This window comes from Trichechus manatus, unplaced genomic scaffold, assembly GCF_000243295.1.
Source record: "Trichechus manatus latirostris isolate Lorelei unplaced genomic scaffold, TriManLat1.0 scaffold00030, whole genome shotgun sequence".
NCBI lineage: Eukaryota > Metazoa > Chordata > Mammalia > Sirenia > Trichechidae > Trichechus > Trichechus manatus.
In genome coordinates, this window is record NW_004443966.1 from 12,706,720 (window position 1) to 12,733,018 (window position 26,299).

The 26,299-nt window shown below is 45.3% G+C and overlaps 2 protein-coding genes across 6 annotated transcripts in view; one reads left to right on the plus strand and one right to left on the minus strand.

Moving 5' to 3' along the window:
- SMAD3 (SMAD family member 3) overlaps positions 1 to 13,227 on the plus strand; it is a 141,356-nt gene extending 128,129 nt beyond the window's left edge. For 2 of the 3 annotated variants that reach the window (XM_023729745.1, XM_023729746.1), the window contains exons 5-7: positions 1,001 to 1,138; positions 3,983 to 4,127; positions 6,623 to 13,227. In XM_023729745.1, the coding sequence (XP_023585513.1) occupies positions 1,001 to 1,138; positions 3,983 to 4,127; positions 6,623 to 6,746 (407 nt within the window). In that variant the 3' untranslated portion in view covers positions 6,747 to 13,227. The remainder of the gene's footprint in view (positions 1 to 1,000; positions 1,139 to 3,982; positions 4,128 to 6,622) is intronic. The other variant, XM_004374687.1, reaches the window with a different exon arrangement.
- A 3,135-nt stretch (positions 13,228 to 16,362) lies between these two features.
- The window catches only part of AAGAB (alpha and gamma adaptin binding protein), a 47,204-nt gene continuing 37,267 nt past the window's right edge, over positions 16,363 to 26,299 (minus strand). The window contains exons 7-10 of one of the 3 annotated variants that reach the window (XM_004374688.2): positions 25,803 to 25,899; positions 21,557 to 21,661; positions 21,055 to 21,104; positions 16,363 to 20,216 (exon numbers count right to left, since the gene is read on the minus strand). In XM_004374688.2, coding sequence (XP_004374745.1) covers positions 20,139 to 20,216; positions 21,055 to 21,104; positions 21,557 to 21,661; positions 25,803 to 25,899 — 330 coding nt within the window. In that variant the 3' untranslated portion in view covers positions 16,363 to 20,138. Of the gene's footprint in view, positions 20,217 to 21,054; positions 21,105 to 21,556; positions 21,662 to 23,456; positions 25,903 to 26,299 lie in introns of those variants that run through there. The other 2 variants (XM_023729747.1, XM_023729748.1) reach the window with 2 other exon arrangements.

The following is a 26,299-nucleotide window of genomic DNA, read 5'->3' on the forward strand; positions in this document are numbered from 1 at the left end:
AGTAGCAGCAGCAGTGGTAGGAATAGCAGCAGCAGCAGTAGGAATAGCAGCAGCAGTGGTAGTAATAGCAGTAGTAGGAATAGCAGCAGCAGCAGCAACAATAATAGTAGTAATAGCAGCAGCAGCAGCAGCAGCATTGTCAGCCTGGAGGCGATTGGATTGCGTTTTCTCTGTGCCTTGCTACCTTCCTCACTTCCCTGCTGCCGCCACTGCTAACACTGCAGGTTGGGGGTCTCAGCAAGCCTGTGAGATAGGTATTACAGTAAAACTTGTGAAAGCCGGAACCTGTGTAAGGCAGAAACCTGTCAGAGAAGGACAACTCAAATATTTTCCACTAAAACAAGCGATAGAAAAGTGGTAAGACTGCACCCTGTCAAAGGCGGAAATCTTGGGAGACCTGGAACAACAAGGCAGTCCCATTGAGTTCCAGCTTTCACAGGTTTCACTGTATTATTCTCTCCATTTTACACCTCAGAAAACTGAGGCTTAGAGGTTGAGTAACTTGACTGAAGGAGCCCTGGTTGCACAGTGGTTAAGCACTCAGCAGCTTCTCCCAAGGTTGGTGTTCAAATTCACTAGCCATACTCCGTAGGCAAAAGATGCTTCTGTAAAGATTACAGCCTTGGAAACCCTATGGGGCAGTTCTGCTCTGTCCTTTAGGGTCGCTATGAGTCAGAATTGACTCGACAGCAGTGAGTGTTTTTTAACTTGACTGAGGCCCATGGCTAGTCAGTGGCAGAGGCTGGCACTGAGATTGACCCCGTGATCTTTTCTCTTGTCATCTGCTTCCCCAGCTTTGGGAACCCAGCCTTGCCTCTATCATTTTATTCTGGGTCTTAAGCGTGGGCTCTGGGTCCTGTTGGCCTGGTGAAGCTGGCAAAGTACCTGTCACCTGGAACATCCGCTGCCCCTCGGCCTGTCTTTGCTAGCCTCAGCTGGTCTCAGGACCATCGTGTGTAGGCCAGGTCACCCTGGCCCAGCCTAACCTGAATCTCTCTAGGGAGAGGTGTGCGGCTCTACTACATCGGAGGTGAGGTCTTTGCAGAGTGCCTCAGCGACAGCGCCATTTTTGTCCAGTCTCCCAACTGTAACCAGCGCTATGGCTGGCACCCGGCCACCGTCTGCAAGATCCCACCAGGTAATGGCACCCCCACCCCCACCCTACCCTCAAGGCCCCTCCCCCACAGCGTTTGTCTGGGATGTTGGTGAGGTTTCATCCTTCCTACCTTTTCTCCCCCTCAGTGATTGCAGTGTCAACCTGGAGGCAGTTTGATTGGGTTTTCTCTCACCTTACTATATCTTACTCTTGTTCTGGGGAGCATTGAGGGTTTTCCCAGAGGGGCTGATGAATCCCACCTGTGCTTCAAGAAGGTGTGTCGGGCCGGGTGGTTTGGACAGGGCCAAGCCTGGGCAGCAGAGAGAGTGTGGCCAGGGTCAGGCTGTTGCCCTTCTGACATGCCCTCTCCTGCCGGCTGAGTAGCAGATGACAGACGAGGGCTAGACCTTGGGCAGGGTAAATTTAAGAATGCAGAAAGTCTGAAATGATATAGTGCATCATGCTCCCGGGTCACATTTACAGGGTACATTTCTATCTTTGGTCTCATTTAGTCCTTGCTAGTTTTTCTGGCTGTACAAGTGGAGACAGGTTCAGAGAGGTTAAGCCACATGCCCAAGGACACACATCCAGTGTATGAATCTCCTAGGACTGCCAAAACAAAGTACCACAAAGTGGCTGGCTTCTAAGAAGAGAAATCTGTTGTCTCTCAGTTCTGGAGGCTGGAAGCCCAAGTCAGCGTGTTGGCCAGGCCATGCTGTCAGCTCTAGGGGAAGACTCTTTCTTATCTCTCTCAGCTTCTGGCAGCTCCACGTGTTCCTTGGCATATAGGTACATCTTCACCTGGCCGTCTTCCCTCTGTCTGTCCGTGTCTGTCTGTTTTATAAGGACACCAACTCAGACTGGATTATAGTGCCCACCCGACTCCAGTATGACCTCATGTTAACTGACAGCATCTTCAAAGACCCTATTTCCGAACAAGGTCACTTTTCACAGGTACTAGGGGTAGGACTTCGACATATCTTTTGAATTCGACCATTCAATCCATAGCAGCTACAAGTGGCTGAGCCAGGACGGAGCCAGGACTGATCGACGGACGGACGGGGGAATCTAGTGCTCCTCTGCTTCAGGGCTGTGCTGGGGATCAGAGCCAGTTCTGGCCCTGTTCCACCCCCTTCCCCTTGGAGAAAGTGAGAAGAGGAAGTGCAATTGGATTCTTGGCATCCGTCCACTCTCTTCCCCACCCCCATTTTTTTTTTTTTTTTTTTTTGAGGGCTGAGTTGGCTCTGGTATTGTTCGTTAGCTCACAGAATGTCAGAGCTGGGAGGACCCTCGCATCCAGTCCCCCATTTTACAGAGGAGACACAGACCCAGGAAGAGAAAGTGCCCAGCCCAGAGTCACACAGCAAGATGAAGAAGGAGCGCAGGGTTGGCCCATTAATAAGCGTCACCTCAGCTCACCTTTTGGGTATTTCCGGCATGTGCTTTTGTCTTTATTTTTCTGGCTGACACATTCCTGGCGCTCAGCAGTAAGAATTCAAACAAGAGGGTTATTTTAAACTTTATCTGTGCCTGTCTTGAGTTTTACTATCTGGAGAATTAGACACACACCTTCGTTTTGCTGTGAATGTCACCCGGACCCAGCTGTGCCCAGAGGTCAAAACGTGGCCCAGATCTCTGACTCCCTCCTGGCCCCAGCACAAGGTGGATTCGACTGAAGAGTCGGTGGAAGGAACCCAGGAGCCTCTGTTGAGCTGTTTGTTGAAGTGGCCGGTGGAGTAGCCTTCCAGTGGCCCTTCTCTGCTGGCATTACCTGATGTTGCCCAGCAGAGCTTCCCTCCCCAGCCATAGTGCACACCACCATGGGCGCCCTGGCTCAGGGACCTTGTCTCTGTGCCCTGGAGTCCTGCCTTGGCCCCTTTGGCCCAGGGCATGGCCCGCCTCTCCAAACCATCTCCCTTGTGCTCTGTAGCCCACTTTTCCTTCTTCCTTCCCAGCCTTCCCACAGCTCTGGGAACAGGTGCTTGGAGGCCAGTGTTTAACTCACATCTCACAGTTGCATCTGCCCAGTGAGGTGGTGAGGGACCAAGTTGGCCTCTTGCCAGCACAGTGCTGAGCATGGGGTGTGGCTAACACATTAAACAATTGTGTGCCCAACAGAGGGTTCTGGACAGAGCTGGAGAAGGATGTAGAGCATAATTCTAATTCACACAAAAAAGACCAGATTTACTGGCCTAAAGGAGACTGGAGAAACCTCGAGAGTATGGCCCCCAGACACCCTTTTAGCTCAGTGGTAAGGTTCACTGTTCAGCCTGGGAGTGGACATCCCTGTAAAACCAAATGAGACTAACGAGGTACAGGAGTCCAGTGACAAGGGCCAGAAAGCAGCAGGGGACAAGGAAGCTGGTGATAGGGAACCCAAGGTTGAGTAGGGATATTGATGTGTTGTGAGATTGTTAACCATTGTCATAGGGCAACATTTGTAGTAACTGTTAAATGAGAAACTATTTTGTTCTGTAAACCTTCATCTTAAGTGAGAATAACAGCGCAACTGGAAGAGTGTAGTCAATGTCACTGAACTGTGCATGTAGAAATTTTTGAAACGGTGTATCTTTGGCTATGTGTATTTTCACCAAAAAAAAAAAAAGGTTGAGAAGTTAGAGGGTTAATATGTTGTAGGGTTGTTAACCAATGTCATAAAACAACATGTGTACTACTGTTTCATGAGAAACTGTTTGTTCTGTAAGCCTTCACCTGAAGTACAATAAAATATAAAAAAAAAAAAAGGAAAAAAAAAAACAATTGTGTGCCACTTCGGCCCTGTGAACTGTGCGGTTCTGGGTGATCCAGGGATCGCCTTAGCCAGGAGGGAGCAAGGAACACTAAACCTTTCCATCACTACAAGCGCTGTTTTTGTTTCATTGACAGGATGCAACCTGAAGATCTTCAACAACCAGGAGTTTGCCGCCCTCCTGGCTCAGTCTGTCAACCAGGGCTTCGAGGCTGTCTACCAGCTGACACGCATGTGCACCATCCGCATGAGCTTCGTCAAGGGCTGGGGGGCAGAGTACAGGTGAGTCTGGGGCTGCGTCGATGAAGCAACCGATCAGGTGGCTCAGAAGAGAGAGTGGGGGCTCCTGACATGAGCTAGGCCAGCCCTGGTGGTGTGGAACCAAGAGACCAAGGACCAGGGAGAGGCCCTGGCCAGGCAGGCCTGGAGGGGCCGAGGTGGTGTGCAAGTGATAAGGAAAAGCTAGAGCAGTGTTCACCCAGCACTTAACAGTTTAAAGTACTTTAAATACACACGTCCCATTTCATCCTCACAACAGCCCTGGGAGGGAACGTTGGCTGGCATCATCCCCATTGTACAGATGAAGCAGCTAAGGCCCAGGGAGGGAAAGTGGCTGGCCCGAAGTCCATCAGTAGTGGAAAAGCAGAACCCAGAACTGTGTCCTCAGCTTCTTTCTTATTCTTCACTTGGAGCAAATGGTTTTAGAATGACCGTCTCCAGAAAGTTAAGACTTCGTCTCAATGTTCATCCCTTCCTCTGAGGCTCCATCTCAGACTCGGGGTCTGGTGACCCTGAGGACCTAGGATATTAAAACTGAGAGGCCAGGGAAGGGAGGAGGAGATTTGGGTAGTCATAAAGGAAGTGCAAAGGAACAAAGTTTATTTAGAAATGATTTTTTCCCAGAATTTTGGAGACTGGTTTAAACATGGCCCCAGTGACAGCCAGGGGGCCACCTGGTCTGCTCGGCTGTAATCCCTCTGGCCATTCTGGAATCCCGTTCCTTTTCTTTCCATACAAACAGGAGTTTCCTGAGAGGCAGGCCTGTGTCTCCCATTCCCCTCTGCCAGCCCCCACTCCTACAGCCGACTGCACAGACACCCACACAGCAGCTGGAGCCAGCACCTTGCAACTTACTCTCCCCTTTGCTTCACTTTTCCAGATGTTTGGAATCCATTTTGTTTTGCAGTCATTCTGCACCCAGGCCAAACCCATTTCAGTTTTGGCTCTGGGCCACCATTTATAATGAAATCCAGATGAGCATGACTTATGGAAAGTCAGATTCTCATGAGAGGATTTCAGTCCATAAAATCCTTCTCTTCCATTTACCGTATTTTAGCTGCTGTTCTTTGTGTCTGCCCCTCGGTGCCAGGAAACATAGCACCTTGGTCTCTGGGGTCGTTCTCAAATCCAGGATGAGTGACCAGTTGATCCAAGCGGTCAGACCTCAGGAGAACATACAACGCAGTTATAATGGCCTGAAGAGATTAGCCCAGGCCCAAAGGTCCCGCCAAGGAAACGTTTTAGCCAACCTTTTAGCCCTGGCTTAGATCACTTAGGGAACAGGAGAGAAAGGTTAGAAAATTAATATATTTTTTTAATAGAGGAAGAGGGAAGTATTTAAAGATGACTCAAATGGAAAAGAGCAAGAGGGAAGCCCATTTGCCCTTCTTACACCTTGCCTGCGGTGCAGGGGGCCGTGCTCTGTCCTGCAGGCACCCTATATCAGGCAGGCTCCCAGGGCCGGGTCAGCAAACCACCTCTGAACTCCCCCGACTCAGGGGAAGTGTAGTCCAAGTGAGGAGGGTGGTGCCTTCAGGAGAGTGTCCCTGGGCCTGGCATGGGAGCCGGCTCTGAGTGCTGGGGAGAGGCTCCTTGATGGCGGAAGGCTTTCCCTGGGGGCACTGTACTACCGCATAGCACACCCAGTCCTGACGGCCCACCCCGCCACCACCGCCGCCTGGCAGCGCTGCACAACAGCCTAACGGGTAGGTGTGGCCCCTCCCAGAACAGTCTTGCCCTCCTCCTGTCTCTCGGGCCAAGACGAGTAAGGTTTCAGCCGTTCTCTCTGTGCAGTGGCCGAGTGCAGGGCGCAGGGCCCAGGCCTCTCACCTCCGGCTGGCACCAGCGATTCGGGCCTCAGCAGACAGCCTTTGCTCAGTGGGTGCCTTTGGGAGCTCGCCTGTGAGTTGCATCACCAACCAGCCTGGACTTAGACAAAGTGCTTTGGGGAAAAGAAACGTGTGGCATGCCTTGGTTTTTTCCAGTAATTGTTCCATGGCTCGCTCTACTTGTAAGATTTTCCAAAATAAGGCCATAGATGGGAATTGTATCAGCACCTTGGGAGCCGATGGCATGCGGACTCTGTCGGCGCTTTGTGAAAAAAAAAAAAAACACTCCTCAATCAGACAACGCGTCATTGCGGCCTGTTGGGGCTGGGTCCAGGTCTAGAGATGGGAGAGCTGCAGGTGCCCTTTGGATGCCAGGGAGGCCTGGCCCAATGAGTGGGGGCCTATGGGGTACCTTGGAATTAGCCTTACATGTTTAACTCTTGCAGGGCCACCTCCTTCCCCATCAAGATTTACTTAAAGTCTTTCCTGGTTGGAGGAGTTTAAGCAAGGATTGTCACCTCCTCTAGGAAGCGTCCAGCAAGGCAGGATGAATCTCTGGCTTTGGGGAAAGAGTGTCACCAAAGCAGAAAAAGGTGTTCTGACTACTCTCTATGTCCCTCTGGACCTTTCTGAAGTCTCTACTCCTACCCCTTCTCTTGTTTCTTGCAGGAGACAGACGGTGACCAGTACCCCCTGCTGGATCGAGCTGCACCTGAATGGTCCTTTGCAGTGGCTTGACAAGGTCCTCACCCAGATGGGCTCCCCAAGCATCCGCTGTTCCAGCGTGTCCTAGAGACCTTGGGTGTGAAGGGGGAGGGTGGGAAGGATGGGCTTGGGGAAAATGGCCATTAGGAGGTAGAGAAAATCAGAACTCTGCTCAACCCACTGTTGTCAAGAAAGAAAATTTTCTCCCTCAACCCAAGGGCACCAACCTGTTCTCCAAAACACAAAGGCAAACTCAGAGATGGATTTTCTGAACAGCTGTGTCTGCTGAACCAATTTGTCCTTCGGCCCTCAGTTTGAAGGACAAGCAATGGCTTCTGCTCGGGTGGCTTGAGCAAACAGGTAGTACTTCACCACGTGCTCCCTCCCCTACCCCCTTCTTTTTTAGTGACAGCGATCTGGGATGCCACTGCCCAACAGGAAATGCCCCTCTGGTCAGCACAGGCATGTGGAATTCACCTTGGAAGGGTCTTCTAGGTAGGGAAAAGCCTGTACGGGCATGAGCAAACCTCCTGCCCCAGCTCCCTGGCGCTTTCGACAATGCCACTTCAGCTGTGCAGTCGCCAGCCCCACCACTCCGGCAAGCCCTGCGCCTCATGAGTTGGATTGACTTGGGGTGGGGAGGGGCTTATCTGTCTCCCTCCCCACCACCCCAGAACATTCTGATGGGCGTGAGCAAGTGTGTTCAGTAGGACGTGCACAAGGGGATAGTGGGAAAAGTTGGTGACAGCCACCTCTTCTTCAAAAACTCTTAAATTTGTCCTTTCTCACTTTGCAAAGTCGGAAGGATCTGTCGAGGCTCCGTGCATATATATGCACTGTATGGTCTATATTATCACATTAATCTCAAAGAGATTTGAATTACATTAAGTACTGACATGAAGCAAGGGGCAGTTGTCAGGTGATGATACCTGGGCTAAGGCAGCACTACGTGGTGTGGGTCTCCCCCGGTCATCTCTAAGAGCTCACTCCACATTCTGATGCACATGGCTATACTGGTTTATGTAGTCAGTTGCATTAATTAAATGAACTTTATCATATGCTTTTTAAATGTTTGTTTTATCTTAAAAACAAATCCTGGGTTGGCGCATTGACCGGGAAACTGGAGTGCGATCCAGCAACTTCTCCCCCTTCGCTCCCCCAAGGTGAAGCTTTCCCAGGTTGTGTTGAGGAGACACCTGCCAGCACTTTTGGAAACTGAAATTTACAGAAGCCAGTTTATCAGGAGGGAAAATCTCAGGCCAATGGATGAAAACGGCTATTAACTTTTTATTTTTTTTACACCTTTGAAAATTGCAGGCTTGGTGCAGAGAGATCCATCATCTTTCCCCTGGGCTCTGAGATTCTGTAGCTCACAGTAGAGGCCCATCAGTGGCAACTCCCGCAGTTCTGTTGTGTAATAAGTACTGCTTCCAGTGGCAATTAGTGAGAAAATTATTATAAATTATTTCAGTTGAAAAAAGAAATGAGCCCTCTTCTTTTACTGGCCTTTTGCAGAATACAGCAGACAGGATTGCCGCCTGCAACTGGTATTAATTATTCTTTGCTGCTGTTTTTGTATGAAATGACTTATCCCATATTTTTGCATGGATTTATACCAGGAAAAATAAAGGGATTTCCCATGGAAATCCTGTCTTACTCCAGGTGAAGGGGAGAAAGTGTAAACTTCTGGCAGGTATAAGCCTCAAATGTGATGACATTTCTGATGCCGTATGAAGATGCTGGGGCTCCCTGGTGCCCCCCCTACAGCATCCTGTGCTTCTGAAGCTCTAGCCTTGAGGTTTCCAGGTAGGAGAGCTGCTCCCCAAGCCTCCTGAGGACACAGGAAGAGACTCAAGGAGCAGCTTGCAGATTTGTGCCAATCTTCCTGAGGGGGTGTTGACACAGAACCCAAAGACGATACAAAACCTCTTGGCTCCACCTGAGAGGCCATGTACTGCGGGCCTGAAGTTTATGCCTGGTGTGAAATGATCTGTGGACTGCTTCTTACCAATGCAGGAAACCCCTGGAAGACTTCCAGTCGAGGTCTGAGACCCAGGGCACGGATATTCAATTGGCTTCTGCTGGAGCAATCCTGGTGCCTCTCCTGAAAGCCACAGGTGGGCAGTGGTTTCCGAGGGCCTGCATTCTCCACTTGCTACACAATCCCATTTTAGGGTTTCCCGTGGCACACGTCCTCCAGGTACTTGGGAACTGTCTTCAGATGCAGCCTAATTTTGGTGATCCCGTGGTCACTTCTGGCAGCATTTGGATGGGGTCTTAGAACCCTCAATACTCAGACCTGAAGCTTACTTCCAGGAGGCATGAAGTTTTAGTTTTGTGTTTTTTCCAAAGGCTACTTAACCCTTTTTCTTTACAGAATAGACCGTGGCGAGGAGGACATGTGAGGAGATACTAGGCAAGCTCACTGTCGGCATCACCGAATATAAATTTGGTTGTACTTAGAGGTTAGGAAAATGGCGCCATTCCCATCCTAGAGTGCTTTGGGGCACGTGTAGTATTAGTGCCCTTCCTTAAGTCACAAAACTAGTTGTCTTAGTTTTAAAATCCTGTTGTATGAGTGGCATTTACACATTAAAACAAAAACCTTTTTTAAAAGACAGTTAAAAGGGGCAAGAGCAGTTCTAGAGCCGTGACTGCGGCATTAGATGGCCCTCTGGAGTATTGTTTATCTGGGCAACATGATCTAGTGTGTCCTCCCCTGCCTGGCTCCCCACGCATGACGTCTTCACCTTGCGGCCTATGCCAGCACTGACCCGGGCCAGCAATGACCCGAGACTAGCTAGCACCGGAGTGTGTATCTTTGTCCTGGGCACCTCCCTGAGGAGCCGGCTTTTATTCCCATTCCTCTCCTCCCCCACCAGCCACCCCGTTCTTGCCAACTTTATTTAGTAACTTAGATCTTGCCCGCACAAATGCAGGTAGCTCCCCTGGCCGGTTTGGATTACAGGCCTGTGCTGGAACATCATCTCAGTTGGCCACCTTCCTGGCAGGTGGCAGAAGAGCTGACATTCTGAGACAAGCTTAGAGTCAGGAGCAGAGACTCTTGACTATCTGAGGAGGAACACATACGAGGGCAAGGCTGCTGGCAGACTTCTCCATTGTCCTTACATTGTCTGTGCTCTATTTTTTTAATTGACTGTGGTGATTCTTTTTTAAAATCATTATTAACGTATTGACATGAGCTATAGCACATATCTTGTGCTTGATTTGTTTTTCTCCATCTCCCCTGGACTTCCTTCAGTTTGGACATATTCCAGGGCGAAGTGCTTTTACTCAAACCAAAGGGGGGAAAGGGTTTTCATCATGTGTGCATGTTGTGCATGTATGTGTGGTCTGGGGAGAAGACAAACATCTGGTTTCTTTCTTAGCCCCAGGCGGCCATTTTGGAGGCTCCATGAAGGGTGTCCACAGGGCCACGGCTCACAGTAGCCCCTCTCCTTAGTCCTTCAAAGGGGGGCGATGGAAAGGAGTCTGCAGACTGCTCCAGGGCCTAGTACCAAGGGGGTTAACAGTAGCAAGAGAGGGCACAAGTTTAGCTCTGGACCCTGCTTCTTACTGTGTCACTTTCAGTGGCAGAATGGGAGTTTAACCCCAAATATAGACGTGTCCCCATTTTACTAGATGAAAACCTAAACTAACACAGCTGAAGTGTACCATTTTCTTTGTGGCACAAATGTTCCCTTGTAGGGCCTCCTCCTTAGGTACAAATCTTCACAATGTATGTCACCCTTTTAAGGAGAATCAGTTACTTCTCAAGTGGTTGAGTAAAGCAGAAAAATTTATGCTGGAGAATATGGTTTAAAAATGAAAAGGCATCTCCGACGGGAAGTCAGTGGGACAATGATTGGATACACAGGCAACTTGTCCGAAACACATCTATCATATAACACGGACTCACCTATTGTGTAAACTGGATTGAGAAACTCTCTCAGTGATTGTGTAACTGATTTTTTTTTTTTTTTTAATGCTGAAGTAATGTATACTCTAGCATTCTGGTGTTTTTATATTTATGTAATAATTTCTTAAAACCATTCAGACAGATAACTATTTAATGTTTTGAAGAAAGCTGGCAAAGCCTCTCCTCCCAAGGACAGTGGCTGGGAAGAGTTGGGGGAACAGCCAGTTCTGAATGTTGATTGAGGGTGTAGTGGCTTTTTTGGCTCAGCATCGGGAAACGCCAACCCAGGCTGGCTCAACAAGTGGCAGCATGTACAGACAGGCAGCTCTGACTCAACGCAGGACCTTTCCCCAGGGGTCTCCTGAACTACGCCCCTGCTCCCTTCCTCCGGGGGAACTTTATACAGAGGGATGGAGCCACCCTTGCCCAAGAAGCCTTCAATCACCTCCACGGCTGCTGCTGCAACCAGGCTGTTCTTGACTCTCATTTTGGTGTTGGGTGGTGGGGGGAGGGGAAGGCCGTGGAGGATGTTGAATACCTTCACCTCTCAGCCAGCCTGACCTTTTAGTACCTTTGTAAAAAGCATGTATGTATTTATAGTGTTTTAGATTTTTCTAACTTTTGTATCTTAAAAGCAGAGCACCTGTTTGTTGAAGCATTATACCCCTACTGTTGAAGATCTGTGTCCTCTCCTCCTCCTCTTCCCCCCTAAGTACCCTTCTAATAAATGTTTCATTGAAAAGCACCTGCGCCAGGGGCGCCATCTGATTCTTGCTGCTGTCTCTGGGTGGGGAGATTTCCAGAGCAGCCCAGCGGGTCCCAGGGGCTTCAGAGCTGTGGGGGTCCAGAGGAAACTGCACACCCAAATGTACTTTGGCCCAGGATGTGCCAGGCCAAGTCTGTCAGTCCTCATGCATTCTCCAGCGGCCCTCATTCATTCACTGAAAGCAAACTGCAGTGCCAGCCAGCCCTTCATGATAGCAGGAGGCCCTCAGCCATCAGAAGCAAAGGTCAGAAGTTTTGCAATTGGCGCATCTCCTAGCAATGGTGTTTTGCGTTCAATTCTTGTGTACTCAAGGCCTCTGGCGAATCATTAAATGCCACCACCCTAACTAACCTCAAGCCTGCTACCTCTTGCTCTGCTTGTCCTCCCTAGCCTGTCTCTTCCATACTGCCACCATGTCCTAAATACCACCAGATTAACCTTCCCTCAGGCAAGGAGTAAGATGTTTTAGAGTCATAACTACACCTTCCAGCTCAGACTACTGTGTCTGTTGGCTCCTGGGAAAACTCATTTTGAATTAAAAACTACCAAGGAGAAAGAGACTTCAAAAAATGGTTTCCCTGACTGAATCTTACACTGACCCCAGATGATGTGGAGTTAGAAACACATGATTAAAATGTAAAATGCCATTTGGATTTAATAGTTTAAGAGAATCTGGGGGAGAAGCACAGAATGGAGGCTGGAATAACCCTTCAGTGGGGGGGCCACTTTTACAGCAGTCTTCCTTCTAAGGACCTCATCAGAGTCCAGCACCTCCAGGGAGGCAGATTTCATGAAGAGCACCTGTGAGCCTACAGATTTGGTCTCTAGGAGCCACATCCAGTTCTTACCTTTATGATTCGTCTTTGGCTAGCTCTTCTACCCTCCTGCCCCCTAAATGACTTTCCCATTGTTTTACTGTAAGTCGAAATTTCTTAGGTGACTTCTCAAATCGGTACCTCTAACCCAGCCTGTTCTTGAGTTCCACGCGTTTAAATTCCAACTGCCTGTTAGACGTGATCCAGAACATTAACAGCCTCGGAGTGGGATCATCTTCCCCATCTCGCCCGAGCTGGCTCCCTTTTCTCACACTGACTTATCAGTAGCCTCACCATTCTCCAAGCCTTGAGCAGCTTGGTCCATTTCTTTCCCTTGCTCTCCAACACCTCTCTACAGAAACTGCTCTTGTCGAGGACATCAACAGGCCTCCTTGCTACAGCTCCCCCTGTTGATTAAAACTCCTTTTGGAAAGGCCCTACTCCTGAGCTTCCCAGTTCGTCTTGGCCCTCTCACACAATCTCTTTTCCTTGGGCCTGCCCCTCTTCTGCCTACTTCTTCAGGGTTGGTGTTCCCAGATCACTGTATGTACGCTTGCCGTTCCTCCATGTGTGGTTTCACCTACCCTTACAATTTCAAACCACGAAAATGTTAACGACTCCCAAATCAGTATTTATACCTCAGACATCAATACTAGGCTTCTGACTCCTATCTGACAGCCTGCTGGATACCTGTACATAAGAGGTGCCACCAGTACCTCAAACTCATACTTTATAAAACCGAAATCACCATTTCCCTTCTTAAACCATCGCCCAGTCCTCTGGCCTTTAGCCCTGTTTCTGCCACCACCATTTACCCAACCTACACCCACCGGAAGTTAGACCACCCTCTCTCTCTCCACACCCAGTCAGTCCTGATTCTCCTCTTTGTTCTAGTCCCACTTTTACTGCCCTATACTCAGGCCCTCTAGCTTCCTAACTGGCCAACAGCATTCTGTCCTATAAATGTATCACTGCCCTCAGTGACCTATCTGACTTTACCTGGCTCCCCACAGTCCACAGCACAAATTCTAAGGTCTTCAACATGCACCACTTGACCTTCATTATCCGGCCCCTAACCAGCTCTAGGAGCCCTGGTGGCACAGTGGTTAAGAGCTCGGTTGCTAACCAAAAGGTGGGCAGTTTGAATCCACCAGGTGCTCCTTGGAAACCCTATGGGGCAGTTCTACTCTGTCCTATAGGTTTGCTATGAGTTGGAATCGACTTGACAGCAACGGGTTGCCCAGCTCTCACCACTCCCTATACTGTACAACCAGCAACCTGCTCCTTGTATCACACCTGTCTCCATGACTGCTCAGGCTGTTTCCTCTGCTCGGAACGCCAACCTCTCTTCCTCGATCTACACCACACCCCGCACTCCCCACCCACCGCCAGCCTTTCTGACACACACCATTAGTTCACCTGGCTAAGTGGCTTTGAACTTAGTTGAGGCATCTCCTGAGAAAGTCTACTACACACATCTGTATCGCCAGTCTCCTCAGCTGTGTGTTAACTGTTGTGTCTGTCTGCCCCCAGACTGAGTTCCTTTAGAGCAGGGTTTACAGCATATTCTTGTATCCCCAGCTTCTTTTGGCTGCCATACTTTTGCTGAATTAAATGAGTCAGTAAGTGGCTATATCTACTAGATTCTACCTCAGCAATATCTTTTATATCCATTTCCACTGTGCTACCCCTACTATCCCTATAGTGAGGAGCCCTGGTGACCCAGTGATTAAAGCAAAAGGTTGGGAGTTCAAATCCACCAGCCGCTCCACGAAGAAAAATGTGGCAGTCTGCTTCCGTAAAGTTTACTGCCTTGGAAACCCTGTGGGGTAGTTCTACTCTATTCTATAGGGTCACAGAATCAGAATCAGCTCAACAGCAACGGATTATCCCTACAATAAAGGAGCCCTGGTGGTGCAGTGGTTAAAAGCTCGACTGCTGACCGAAAGATCGGAGGTTTGAAACCACCAGCCAATCTGCAGGAGAAAACCTGGCGATCTGCTCCTGTAAAGACCACAGCCTAGAAAACCCTATGGGGTAGTTCTACTCTGCCATATGGGGTCACTATGAGCTGGAATCAACAGCACGCAACATCCCTACAGTAAGTCCTTACATATGACTGAAGGAATGTCACCAAAACACATTTTGGGATTATCTTTTTTATCACACCTATTCTAGTATTCTCCTAATTTGTGTCCCTCTAGTCCAGGGATGGCAAAATTACCACCATTCTCTATTTCTCTATCCCTGGTGAAAACCATCACAGCACTGGATCCATCACAGCACTTAGAATCCTCAACACAGCTCTCCAGGTAGATAATCCTGACCAATTAGTGTAGGCCAGTCAATACTGCCAGGTTTCTTTGGAATGCAATTATGGTTAGATGTCTTCGCTGCTCACAAACCTTTGCCTCCTCAATTACCTACAGGGTAGGTACCGACTCCACCAGGTTGTATTTCAAAGCCCTCTCCAACATCACCCCATCCTTATCTACCACTTCTCTCAACTGGGTACTTGTATTTTCCCAACACAAGATATGTTTATCTCCATATCTTTTATTTCTTGTGGTAAAATATACACAACATAATAAAATTTGCCATTTTAACCATTTTCAAGTGTACAATCCAGTAACATTAATCACACTCACAATGTTGTATAACCATTGCCGCTATTTGTTTCCCAAACTTCCAACCCCCTGAACAGAAACTCTGTACCCGTTAGGCAATAACTTCCTGTTCTACTCTCCCCCAGCCCCCGGTAACCACCCTTCTACTTTCTGTCTCTATGTATTTACCTGTTCTATATATTTCATATAAATGGGATCACATATTTGTCCCTTGGGGTCTGGCTTATTTCACTTAGCATGTTTCCAAAGTTCATCCATGCTGTAGCATATATCAGAACTTCACTCCTTTTTATGGCAAGATACTACATTGTACGCGTATCTCCATAACTGTTCATGCCATAACTTCCACTAAGAAGTTTGCTGCCTCCACCCACCTGCTGTCCAAATTCTTACCCTTCTAGGTTCAACTCAAGTATTGTTTCCTCTAAGTCAGTGGCTCTCAAAGTGTGGTCCCAGGTCTAGGAGCATCACCTGGGACATTAGAGATGCAAACTCTGAGGCCCCCACCCTAGACCTACTGAATCGTTAACTTGGATGGTTCCAGGTGTTTCTGATGTGTGCTCAAGTTTGAGAACCACTGTTCTAAGATGCACTTTATGCTCTCCCCAACCCACCATACTCTCTCCTCCCATGGCAATTACAGCTGGTCCCAGCACTTCTCACATGCTGCCCAGCATTTCATCTTTTATGACCTTGTCTGGCTAACCTCCTTCTCCCACCTGAGCTGGGCTATGAGCTTCTGGAAAGAGAAACTGCATCCTCACTCAAGTCTATATCCTCTTCCACACTTAGCTGAGTCTGACACCAAGAATGTTCACAATCATTGTTGGCTGAATCCTGAATCTTTGTTTCAACTCTCAGCAAGGTGGAAAGAATGAGTTACAGTTGGGTTTTTTTTTTTTTTAACTACGTTTGAGGTCTTCTAGCCTTGAACCAGTTGCGATCGAGCTGATTCCGACTCATGGCAACCCTATGTGTGTTAGAGTAGAACTGTACTCCCATAGGGTTTTCAATGGCTGTTTTTTCCCAAAAGTAGATCGCCAGGCCGCCTAACTTTACCACCTCTTTAATCAAGGACTTCCTGAGAATTTCCTAGAGGTGGGATTGGTGTGGTACAGAACATGTCCCTGCACATTAGACAGAATCCTCTCTCTGCTAAACTATGCTGCCCTTTCCATAAATTCCTACTCTAGGCCTCACACAGCCCGCATTTTTGTTGCATTAATGCTAATTGGTTGATAACAAGAGAAACGACAGAGGCAATGAATGGTTACTCCCTTCATAGGATAGAACCAGAGGCTTCCTGGCCAGTCAGCTGGGTATGAACGGCTTTATGGGGCCTGTTTACGCCTCCAGAGGAGCCCCGGTGGCACAGCGGTTAAGCGCTCAGCTGCTAACCGAAAGGTCTGCGGTTCGAACTCACCAGCCCACTCTGTGGCAGAAAGATGTGGCAATCTGCTTCCGTAAAGATTTACAGCCTTAGAAACCCTATGGGGCAGTTCTACTCTGTCCTATAGGGTCTCTATGAGTCCAAATCAACTCGACAACAGTGGGTTAGGTTTTTTTTTTTTTGGGGTTTATGCCTCCAAGTTTTGTAGTTGTGGAGAGGGAGGGTTTGGGCCTATTAACAGATGCACCCAGATACACATAAAAGCACACATAGATTTTTTTTTCTTTTTTTCCAAGCCTGTGTTCCAAAGATGCAGTAATAACCATTAGGTCCAGGTTTTGAATCAATATTTTTCCAATAGGAAACAAAGTAGAACTGTAAATCATTAAGTGCTGGGGCTCAGTAGTGCTCCAACAAAAAGCCTGTACTGCTGCTATGACCTCCTGTTAATTCTTCACAGAGCAGAGAAACACTCAGAACCAAGTAAGACACTTTATGCAGGAGAATAACTGCAGTATGCACACTTGAGGGAAGAGATCTACATTAGGAGCATGGCCTGTGATGTTATTAATGGGTGTAGGTAATAGTCAAAATATGAAACATGAAGAATCTCTAAGACCTTGTCTGAAAGAGTTTACAAGCCAAAGGTGCCAGGATGAATCCTCAACTAAACCCTGAGTGAAATCTAAATCAAAAGCTAGAACTGTGTCCTGCACATTCCCATTATGCTTCTATGAGGCACACAAATAACGGGGAAGTTCATGCTGGTGTGGTGGTGTCAGACCCCCACTGGGGTGGGATGAGGTTCAGTGCACTGAACCAGATTTTTCACACTTTTTCCACCAGTAGCCCTCTAGTAAGATTTGGCATTTAACAAGATGCTACAGCTGAACTGTCTTGTCTGTCTGAAAAATTTGGAGGCGGGGGGTGGAGGGCAAACCTAACTCATCATTCACTACGACTCTGTCTCCATCAATCAGAACTCAATGAATCAGAACCCCTGACCACATCAGACCATCTGCTAAATTTAGCTTTGCATCAGCAAACACTCAAGCTCAGAACAGTTTATGGGGCTCTCATCTTACCCTTAGATAGTGATTCTTACAAGACCGTTTTTCCATGGCAGGCCAAGGCAGGGCAAGGGGCACTCCACGTGCTCTCTCAATGTCTATTGTTAAGAGTTTGGCCCAAGGTGAAGGGAATTTGACAAACCAAGGCAAAACTGTCCACACCTCTCGACAGAGGGAAGATGACATGAGCCAGATGTCACGTTTCACCTGTTATAAGAAGTTTGCAGGAATGGCCTGACATGCTCTATGGTCCTTGAACCACATCGCATATTAGTCAGCCATCTAAGTCTAGCTTCCCTGAATCTCTAGCTTCTCTGAATCAGACGTGGCCAAGTTCTATAAATAGAGAGCAAGCAAACTGGTTCTGTCAATCTTCTCATACTCTGGCAGGATAGCATATTTTAAAATTATAAAAATATCTATGTCTTCATCATTCTAAAATTATTACATAACACATGATTTTCTCAGAAGGAAAAAAAAACGTTTATTCTTGTCTCTCCCTACCTCCCAACACTTACAATCCTCAAACTTTGTGATCACAGCCATCAAACTATCAAATACGAACCATACTGCCCAACCAACATTAAGGGCCTACTATGTGCCAAACACTGTGTTAAGCAAATAGATGTTAAAGAAAAAAAAGCTGAGTCTCTTATTTTAAATCCCAGTTGGATGGTCCATAATAACTTGCAGTGGCATGTACAAAGGTCAGCTCAGAGAGGCTGCACTTTACTGCAGTATTAGCTTGTAATCACTCTTCCTAACACAGGCCGTCGGATACCTCTGTCCCACATATGCCCGAGAAGTGGCCGACCTCCCCTGATAGCTGACGTCTTAAGAAAGTGATTTGACATTATACACATGCGTGGTGGATTCCAAAACAGTGAGTTTGACAAACCCTTAACTATTCAGAATTTATGCCTAATTCAGTGAAGGATATGAGGGTTTCCCTCACTCACATCCCCCACTAAAAAAAAAAACAACAAAATCATAATACACATTAGCAGACTTTATAAATAAATCACATTTTAATCTCCTGGGTTTGTTTAATCCACAAAATCAAGTTCACAGCTTTTTCTAGTCTGTTTCCCTAACCAGGTGGGCTAACATAGTTTCCAAAACCTTTCATGTTTTAAGAAAAACATATTCCATCTTTCATCTTGCAACCCCAGAGCCAACTTTCCTTACATCCTCAATCAATGGCTAATGCAGTCAAGAAATACTGATGCAATGGTGGTGAACTATAGTCTCAAAGAACAAGAGAACAATAAAAAAAGAAGAAGAAAAAAAGTTCACCAAGCAAGACAGCTTCCAATGTTCCCTGAAATGCCTCTTCCCGAATGTTCCCATTACTGGAACCTCTCCTCCCTGTGGTGGCCCTGGCCAGGCACTGGATATTCCTCTGCCACCTACTTCCGGTTTACAGCGCTTATATGAGGGCGCTGGGAGGGGGTATGGAACTTGGCTCTCGTAACTTAGCTTGTCTTTCTTCTGCCTGCACAGTGTGAACAGGTTCATAGCCCACACCAGCCAAGAACCCACTGTCACCCTGTATGCTGGCACCACCCATGCTGTTCGAGGTGCCGGTGTACAGCCACGGCATTCATCACGGCGAAAGGTAATGACATGCGTTTAAAAACTATCTACAACAACAGAAACAAGGGTTTTAATTTGTTGTACTTTCCACTCTTCCTCTGGGAACCTTCTCTTTGGTGATCAGTTTCCCTGGGTGGGGCTGACCCACTCAGCATGACCTCGCCCTCTCAGAGGATAAAGAACAAAGGTGTTCCCTGATGGCTGCAGACCTGGGAGGGCACCGAGGCGTCACCAAGCTCCAGAAGTCAACCAGGTGCTCCGGAATTCACTGCCTCATGTTTCAGGCCCTTCCTCAGCTCTCAGTCCTTAGTGTCACTAGTTTGGCAGTGTTCTCTGTTTGGCTTTCAAAGAGAAAGAGGGAGAATCTTGCCTTGTTTTGAGGGTACAAAGTGTGACAACACAGCTCTGACATCTCAAGTAGCAGGGGAGACCTCTAAGGTCTAAGACCTCTAAGAGTTTCTTCACGATGATGCCAACACAAAAATCTCAGTATGCAACCACATACTGTTTCTCTGGTCCATAGAGGAATCCCTTAAGGTTCTGTCTCTCCCTTAAAACACACACACGCACTACAAAAATTCAGTGGAAGAGTTTGTTTTATCACTACCAGAGTAAGAAACCTTTGCCTCATTTACCATAGTCTAAAAATTCACACTAGCTTTTCAGTAATTTCTATCATGAGCTCTTAACTCTTCAAATGAAAAGCCCAGAAGCATACTTTGGAGACTAACCCGAGGGCCTGTCTTTGGCCCCACCTATACTGGAGTAAATCAGATCTGCAGCTGCCTCCTTTCTTCCCATCAAAAGCATCATAGCTCAGAGCAGCATGTTCCTTGATAGCAGTAAAGCAACAGTGTCGCCAGAAAATCTACAACGCTCGGAAGGATGACACAGCTCCGGATGTGTGATAACCAAGTTTGAATGCAGGGAATGCTACTTAAAAGGTCGACTAGAAGTGGCTTGGCGATTTTCTTCTTCTTCTATAACTTGGACAAATTACACAGACTTCTAAGTCTCATTCCACCCTCACCCCTAAAACAAAAAGTCTATCTGAAAAACTCCCACTCCTCATTGTCATTATACTCTTCACTCCCTTATAGTACACTGAGGGAGGAAAGATTTCTCCTGAAACCACTACTAAAAATTAAATTAAGGGAGCCCTATAAACACACCAGGTAGCCAACATGATTGGAATTTCAGCAAAATATAACTGGGTTGAGTAGGAAAGTATCCCCTTAACTCACGTAAAAAGAGTTATATATAGCACTTCGGCTAGTCAAACCCCAGTACAAATAATTTAGTTTTCTTCATCAGACGAAAGGCCTTCAATTTCATCTCTGTCTCCCCCAATTGCCATCCAGAATGCTTTGGCTACCTGTGGAGAGAAGCATGCAACAAGTTTTATATAATAGCTACATTTTAGCTCTTGCCACATGCCATACTTTGAACCAAGTAAGACCTAAAATTCCACACTTTACACCCTGCCCTCCAGCCCTCAATAAACCTTGTTGACCCAGCACTTCCACTTCTAGGAATTTATCCTAAGGATAGAATCAGAGATATACACTATGAGGATATGTGAAAAACGCCCACACCAAATAAACCCATTACCGCCGAGTTGATTCCAACTCACTGCGACCATACAGGACAGAGCAGAACTGCCCCACAGGGTTTCCAAGGCTGTACTCTTTATGGAAGCAGACCGCCACATCTTTCTCCCATGGAGCAGCTAGCAGGTTTGAACCACCAACCTTTCAGTTAGCAGCTGAGTACTTCAACTGCTGCGCCAAGAGGGCTCCTTATTTACAGAAACAAAAAATGCACTTGGCCTAACTGTCCAAAAGGGATATGGATAAATAATGACACATTCATACAATGGAATAAATACCATATATGTTTCTTGCCAATAACAGGTATTGCATTGGTAATTAAAAAAAAAAAAAAAATCTAGAGTTTTCCTGCCCAAAGGTTAGAACTTCAAAGATCCCCTAAGTCTAAATGAAAGTTCCATGCCACTCAACATACGTTTGAAAAATCTTAGTTTGACTGCAATGACTATATTACTATTTACTACTGTATAAATATTCAATTAGCTATAAGTTAATATACGATGCAAAGCCCACACTAAGACCCTTTCAAAGTAAACAAATGTTGCTCTATAATAGCACTGGACCTTTGTAGGTACTCAATAAATACCTGAGTGATTATCTCACCTTTTCTGCATGCAACTTTCTTTGCTCGTGAGGAAGCGTCGCAGCCTTGTCTAGGGGGAAAATATATTTTAAGAAATTCGTCTAATAGCGCAGAAGAATCTGGAGTGTATGGATGTTCTAACACTAGCAGATGGGGGATGGGTTTCAAAGACATATGTTTATGGTGTAGTCATTACAGCTCTTAGGAAGTTTAAGTCTTCCAAATTTTCCAGATGGTAATGATGTATAGGGCTCTCACTGATTCCATGTTAATGAGACACACTGAAAGAAAGAGAGAATGGCAAGAGAAGAAGGAAAAGAAAGAGGAAAGAAAATGAAGAAAGAAGAAAACTTTTCCCAGGGAATTTTTACCAACAGAGGATGGCACAGTCCCCCAAGTAAGTTTCTCAAGACAGCTAAGGCCAGAGCGTGGGATCCAATCCAGCCATTATAAAATGAAACCTTACAATATAAGAGACGAGCATAAATAAACGAGCATGTTAGACACGATGCAGCTGATTACCTTTCATTTCTTTTAACTTTGTAAATAGTCTTTCAAAATTCTCCGAATCTCCTCTTCCTGTAGTAAGACTGGCTAATTCTTGAATATCCAGATCTAACATGGGATCTGAAATAAGGGTGTCACATTATTTGTCACACATTATTTATATACATGCTAAATACACAGAATCTTAAGGCAATCAATACGAGCATTAATGAAAGTCACCAATGACCGAGTGCTTAATGCACACCAGCTTGATAGCTCGTGGCGCTTCAACGTGCCTGGCTTCTATGGATCCTCACAAATGAACAGTAACTTATTTTATCCTTACAACACTGCAAATGAGACAAGAAATACTATTTCTATTTGAGAGATGAGAAAACTAAAGGTCAAGGATGACTATCACAGCTGTACACGTGTAGCTGGATTCACTCCGGTGTTTCCAACTCTGAACGCCAGACTCTTTCCTCTGAGGAATACTGATTCCACAATAAATGATTAAAATGTATACAGTATTTTACTGTGCAACAAATGTTTTCACAACTATTACTGACAACAAACATGTAAGGTGGTTAGGACATGTATCATCATCTGTACTTTACAGATGGAGAAATCATCTAAAGAGACACCTATTCAGAGGTAGAGCTGATTTAAATTCATATTTTCTTACTCCAAATCTTTTACTATTTCTACCTCAGCATGCTGCCCCTTTATCAGTTTGTTTCTAATCTGAATTCTTACTTATTCTCCACGCCAGGCCCACCACGTCTAGGACATCTTTCCTGCCCATCCCGGTTCACAGGTTTCCTTCCTTAGAATTCTTCCCACACTTAAACAGTTTATAGAACTGTCTTGACACTTGAGTATGCTACTCTGTATTCTAATATTTCTCACCACTACTATTATAAATATTTCTATAGTAAAAGAGTTTACTCTGCACCATTACCACTAAGCGCTTTAAAGCTTACACAGTTCCATTCATCTTTGCAACAGTCCTAGCAGGAAAGATTTCGTACCCCTATTTTACAGAAGAGGAGACCAACACCCACAGAGGTGAAATAATTTACTCAAGATTATATCACTACTAGTGGTAGAGCCAAGATTTGAACCCAGTCGTACAGGACTTCAAAGCCTACAGCTTCAACCCTTACACTACAGGTCCTGTGACTACATTTAGACTGTAAGCTCCTTATATCAAGGATGATGACATAATTATTTGCATCTACCCCAATGCCACAGGTAATCTTATGTTAAAAATACATTTTGGTTAATAAATTTGCTTTAGTTCAATGGACATGTCATGCAGGCAGTTGGTATATAAGGCTGGAGATAAACATTTGTGATTTATCTGTATACTCATGGTCATCGAGTTGTGGACATAAATGGAATCACTCAGTACTCAAACAGAGCTGTAGAAGAGGACTTTACATGGAGCTCTGAAGAATGGCAATATTTAAAGGCTGGGTAAAGAAGGGCAGCCTACCAAAGAAGGAATAACCAGAGAAGGTGGATGAAAACCAGGAGAAGTTGTGCTGGATGAGTTAAGAGAAAATAATGTCTAAAATAATTAGGGAATGATCCATAATGATGAATGCTGCCGAGAGGTTAAGTCAGAAGAGGACTGGAAAATATCTGTCAGATGTAGAGGCACAGGGGTCATTGGTGGCCTTAGCTAAGAGCTGTTTTAGTGGCATAATGGGGACAAAAGCCAGATGGGAGTGAGATGAGGAGTGAATGGGACGCGAGGAATGGAAATAAGTAGAGTTAAAGAAATAAAGAGGGAGATGCAGGGTGGAGGAAGTGTTTGTTTTTTGTCGGTTTGTTTTTGCTTTTTTTAACTTGTTATTTTGAAATCATTTTAGTCTCACCAAAAAAAAAAAAAAATTACAAAAAATAGTATAGAGAGTTCCCATATACCCTTTACCCACCTTCTCCTAGTATTAACATCTTATATAACCATGATACAATGATAAACATCAATAAATTAATCCTGGTACAATGCTATTAATAAACCACAGACTTTAGTCAGACTTCATTGGTTTTTCCACTCATGTTCCTCTTCTGTTCCAGGATTCAATCCAGGATCCTACACAGCATTTGGCTGTCAAGTCTCCTTAGTCTCATCCAAAGTGTGACAGTCTTTTATGACCTTGACAATTTTGAAGAGTGGTGGTCAATTGCTTCATATAAAGTCCCTCAGTGTGGGTTTACCCGATGTTTCCTTATTATTAGATTGAGGCTCTGCATTTTTGGCTAGAATACCACAGAAGTAAGTGAAGCACCCTTCTCAGTGCATGACATCAGGGGAAGACGGTGTCCATATGTCTTACTACTGGTGATGTTAACCGTGATCATTTGGATAAAGCAGTGTCTGCCAGGCTTCTCCAGTGTAAAATTACTATTTTTTCCTTTGTAAGAAATAAATACTTTGGGGGAGATACTTTTAGATTGTGCAAATATCCTGCTTCTCCTCAAAGTTTTGCCCACTAATTTTAGCATCCCCATCAGTGGCTCTTGTGGCAATGTTACTGTGGTGTTCACCTAATGGTGACTTTCTAGTTCCCTCGTTCCTTCTACATTTATGAACTGGAATTCTTCTGCAGGGAAGGGCTGTCCTTTCTCTCCCATTTATTTACATATTCAACTATTTATTTATATAAGCACAGACTCATGGATATTTATTTTATTTTATGGATTATAATCCAGTATTAGTGTAATTAATCTCTTTGGTCAAATTATTCCAGCTTTGCCATTGGAGGCTCTCTCAGCTTGTTTCCGGTACCCTTTCAACAACTCACCATTCAGTTTTAAACACCTCCTTACTTTCTGGCATCATGAGATGCTCCAGGCTCATCTTGCATTTTCCTGCCCCAGAGCTGGAATAAACTACTTCTCCAAGGAGTCCTAGTTCCTTTTATTGAAGAAAGGTATTTAGAAGCCAAGATCTAAGTGCTTGGTGTGCCCAGTGCTACCGGGATGTTGCTTCTAGGCCCTCTCAGCGGATACAGCTAGAAAATATATGTATCTATAGAAACACTTGCATATACAGATATTCATATTTATTTTCCACTGTTCTAACTGTAGGACTATTTAAAAATCCATAAATACATGCTAACATCTTCTATTCCAATCCAGTACCACAGGGTTCATCCCAGCATTCCCCTTATTTGTAACTCCTTTCTCTGACAGTAAGCAACTGCCCCTCATTATCTACAATTTATTTTTTCAACTTTAATCTACACATAAAGTAATTTTAGAATTGTTAACTCATACCCCTGTGAGAAACAGATTTATTAAACAGAGTTCAGTATTTGTGTTCAGGTTTTTTTGTTTTTTTCTTGGACTTTAGCCTTATAGCATCCAGTCGGAATAGTGTTTTCCAAAGTTTTTTAGGTTAGTTCTTGTGTTCTCCACCCCCTTCTGTGTGGTTAATGGTTTGTTTTAATGGCACAAACTTTAGCAGGCTTAAAAGTCAACAAGAAGGATCCTGTAAAGAGGACAAGGCTGAACAGACTGGGGGGAGAAGAGAATACTAGTAATTTTTTCTTCTTTGTTTCTATAATCAATAACTTTAGTTTTCCACACATATTATTTTACAATCAGAAAAAATAGTTTTAAAATTTTATTACTACTACACGTGGGCCCTCTGAGATATAAGGAGAAAGTAGGGCTATCAAAATAACATTTATAGTTATTGTCAACTAAGTTCTTTGGCTTTCCGGCTTTTGGACAGCAGACTGGATTCTAGTTCCAATTCTAGGACCTTCTTGCTAGATGCCCTTGGACAAGTTATTCAATTGCTCTGAGCTTCAAATTCCTCTCTGTAAAATAATTTGTCTGCCAAACTTTGTTACCAAATGAAAAAGTGGATATAAAAGAGTTTTAAAACGATATAAAGGAGCTACAAATATAAAGTTTTAGTATTCTTATCACCATCAGTTCTGACTATTGTTAAATACTGCGAAAAAACTGTTGCACGGTGAAATATAAAGCTGTGTCATCACCTCGTTCTGTCTTAGCTAAGATGATCTGAATCAAGATCCTGCTAAGAGAACCAAAGAGAAAATAGTGCCCATGTATTTGTTATGAACTTACTCTTCCTTCTTTTTCTGCTAGCCATCTGCAAGGCTCACATCCATTTTGAGTACACTATCAATTTTTCTCTTTTCTCCACATGTAAAGTCAATTTCCCTCTCAATGATTTATGCTCAGATACCTCTTCCAAGTTTCACAGAGCTGTCTCTTCGTAGCCAAAGATGGAACTTACCCACAATGCTATCAACCTGGGTTTCTGCTGTGTTAGATGCACCACCTCGATGATCCAAGAGAGATTCAGTCCTATCTCCTGCTGGCAAATGGGGCTGCTGCTGAGGAAAATACACACAAGCGGTAATTTTGTAATAGGCTATTTCAGAACCATATCCAAAAAAGCTCACACTTTAACTCCTCGGTTGGCTTTAGTGAAGGAGGAATAGGAGCTAGAGGCAAGGAGAAAGGGAAAAAGGATCAACATCACATTAAACAATAAAAGTCTAAAAATTCAGTAACGAGGAGTTATTTTCCCCCCAAGGAAAAAACTAGAAAGCATTACGGTTTTTCTATGGACTATTAAAACTATCTGTTTGCTCTATATCCACGTTGTATTCAAAATGTGGAAATGTACACAATCCTAACCAAAACAGCTCAGAGACTAATGAAAAGATCCGTGGAAAGACAATATAACCAAAAAAAAAAAAAAAAAAAAAAAAACCAAATCTGCTGCCG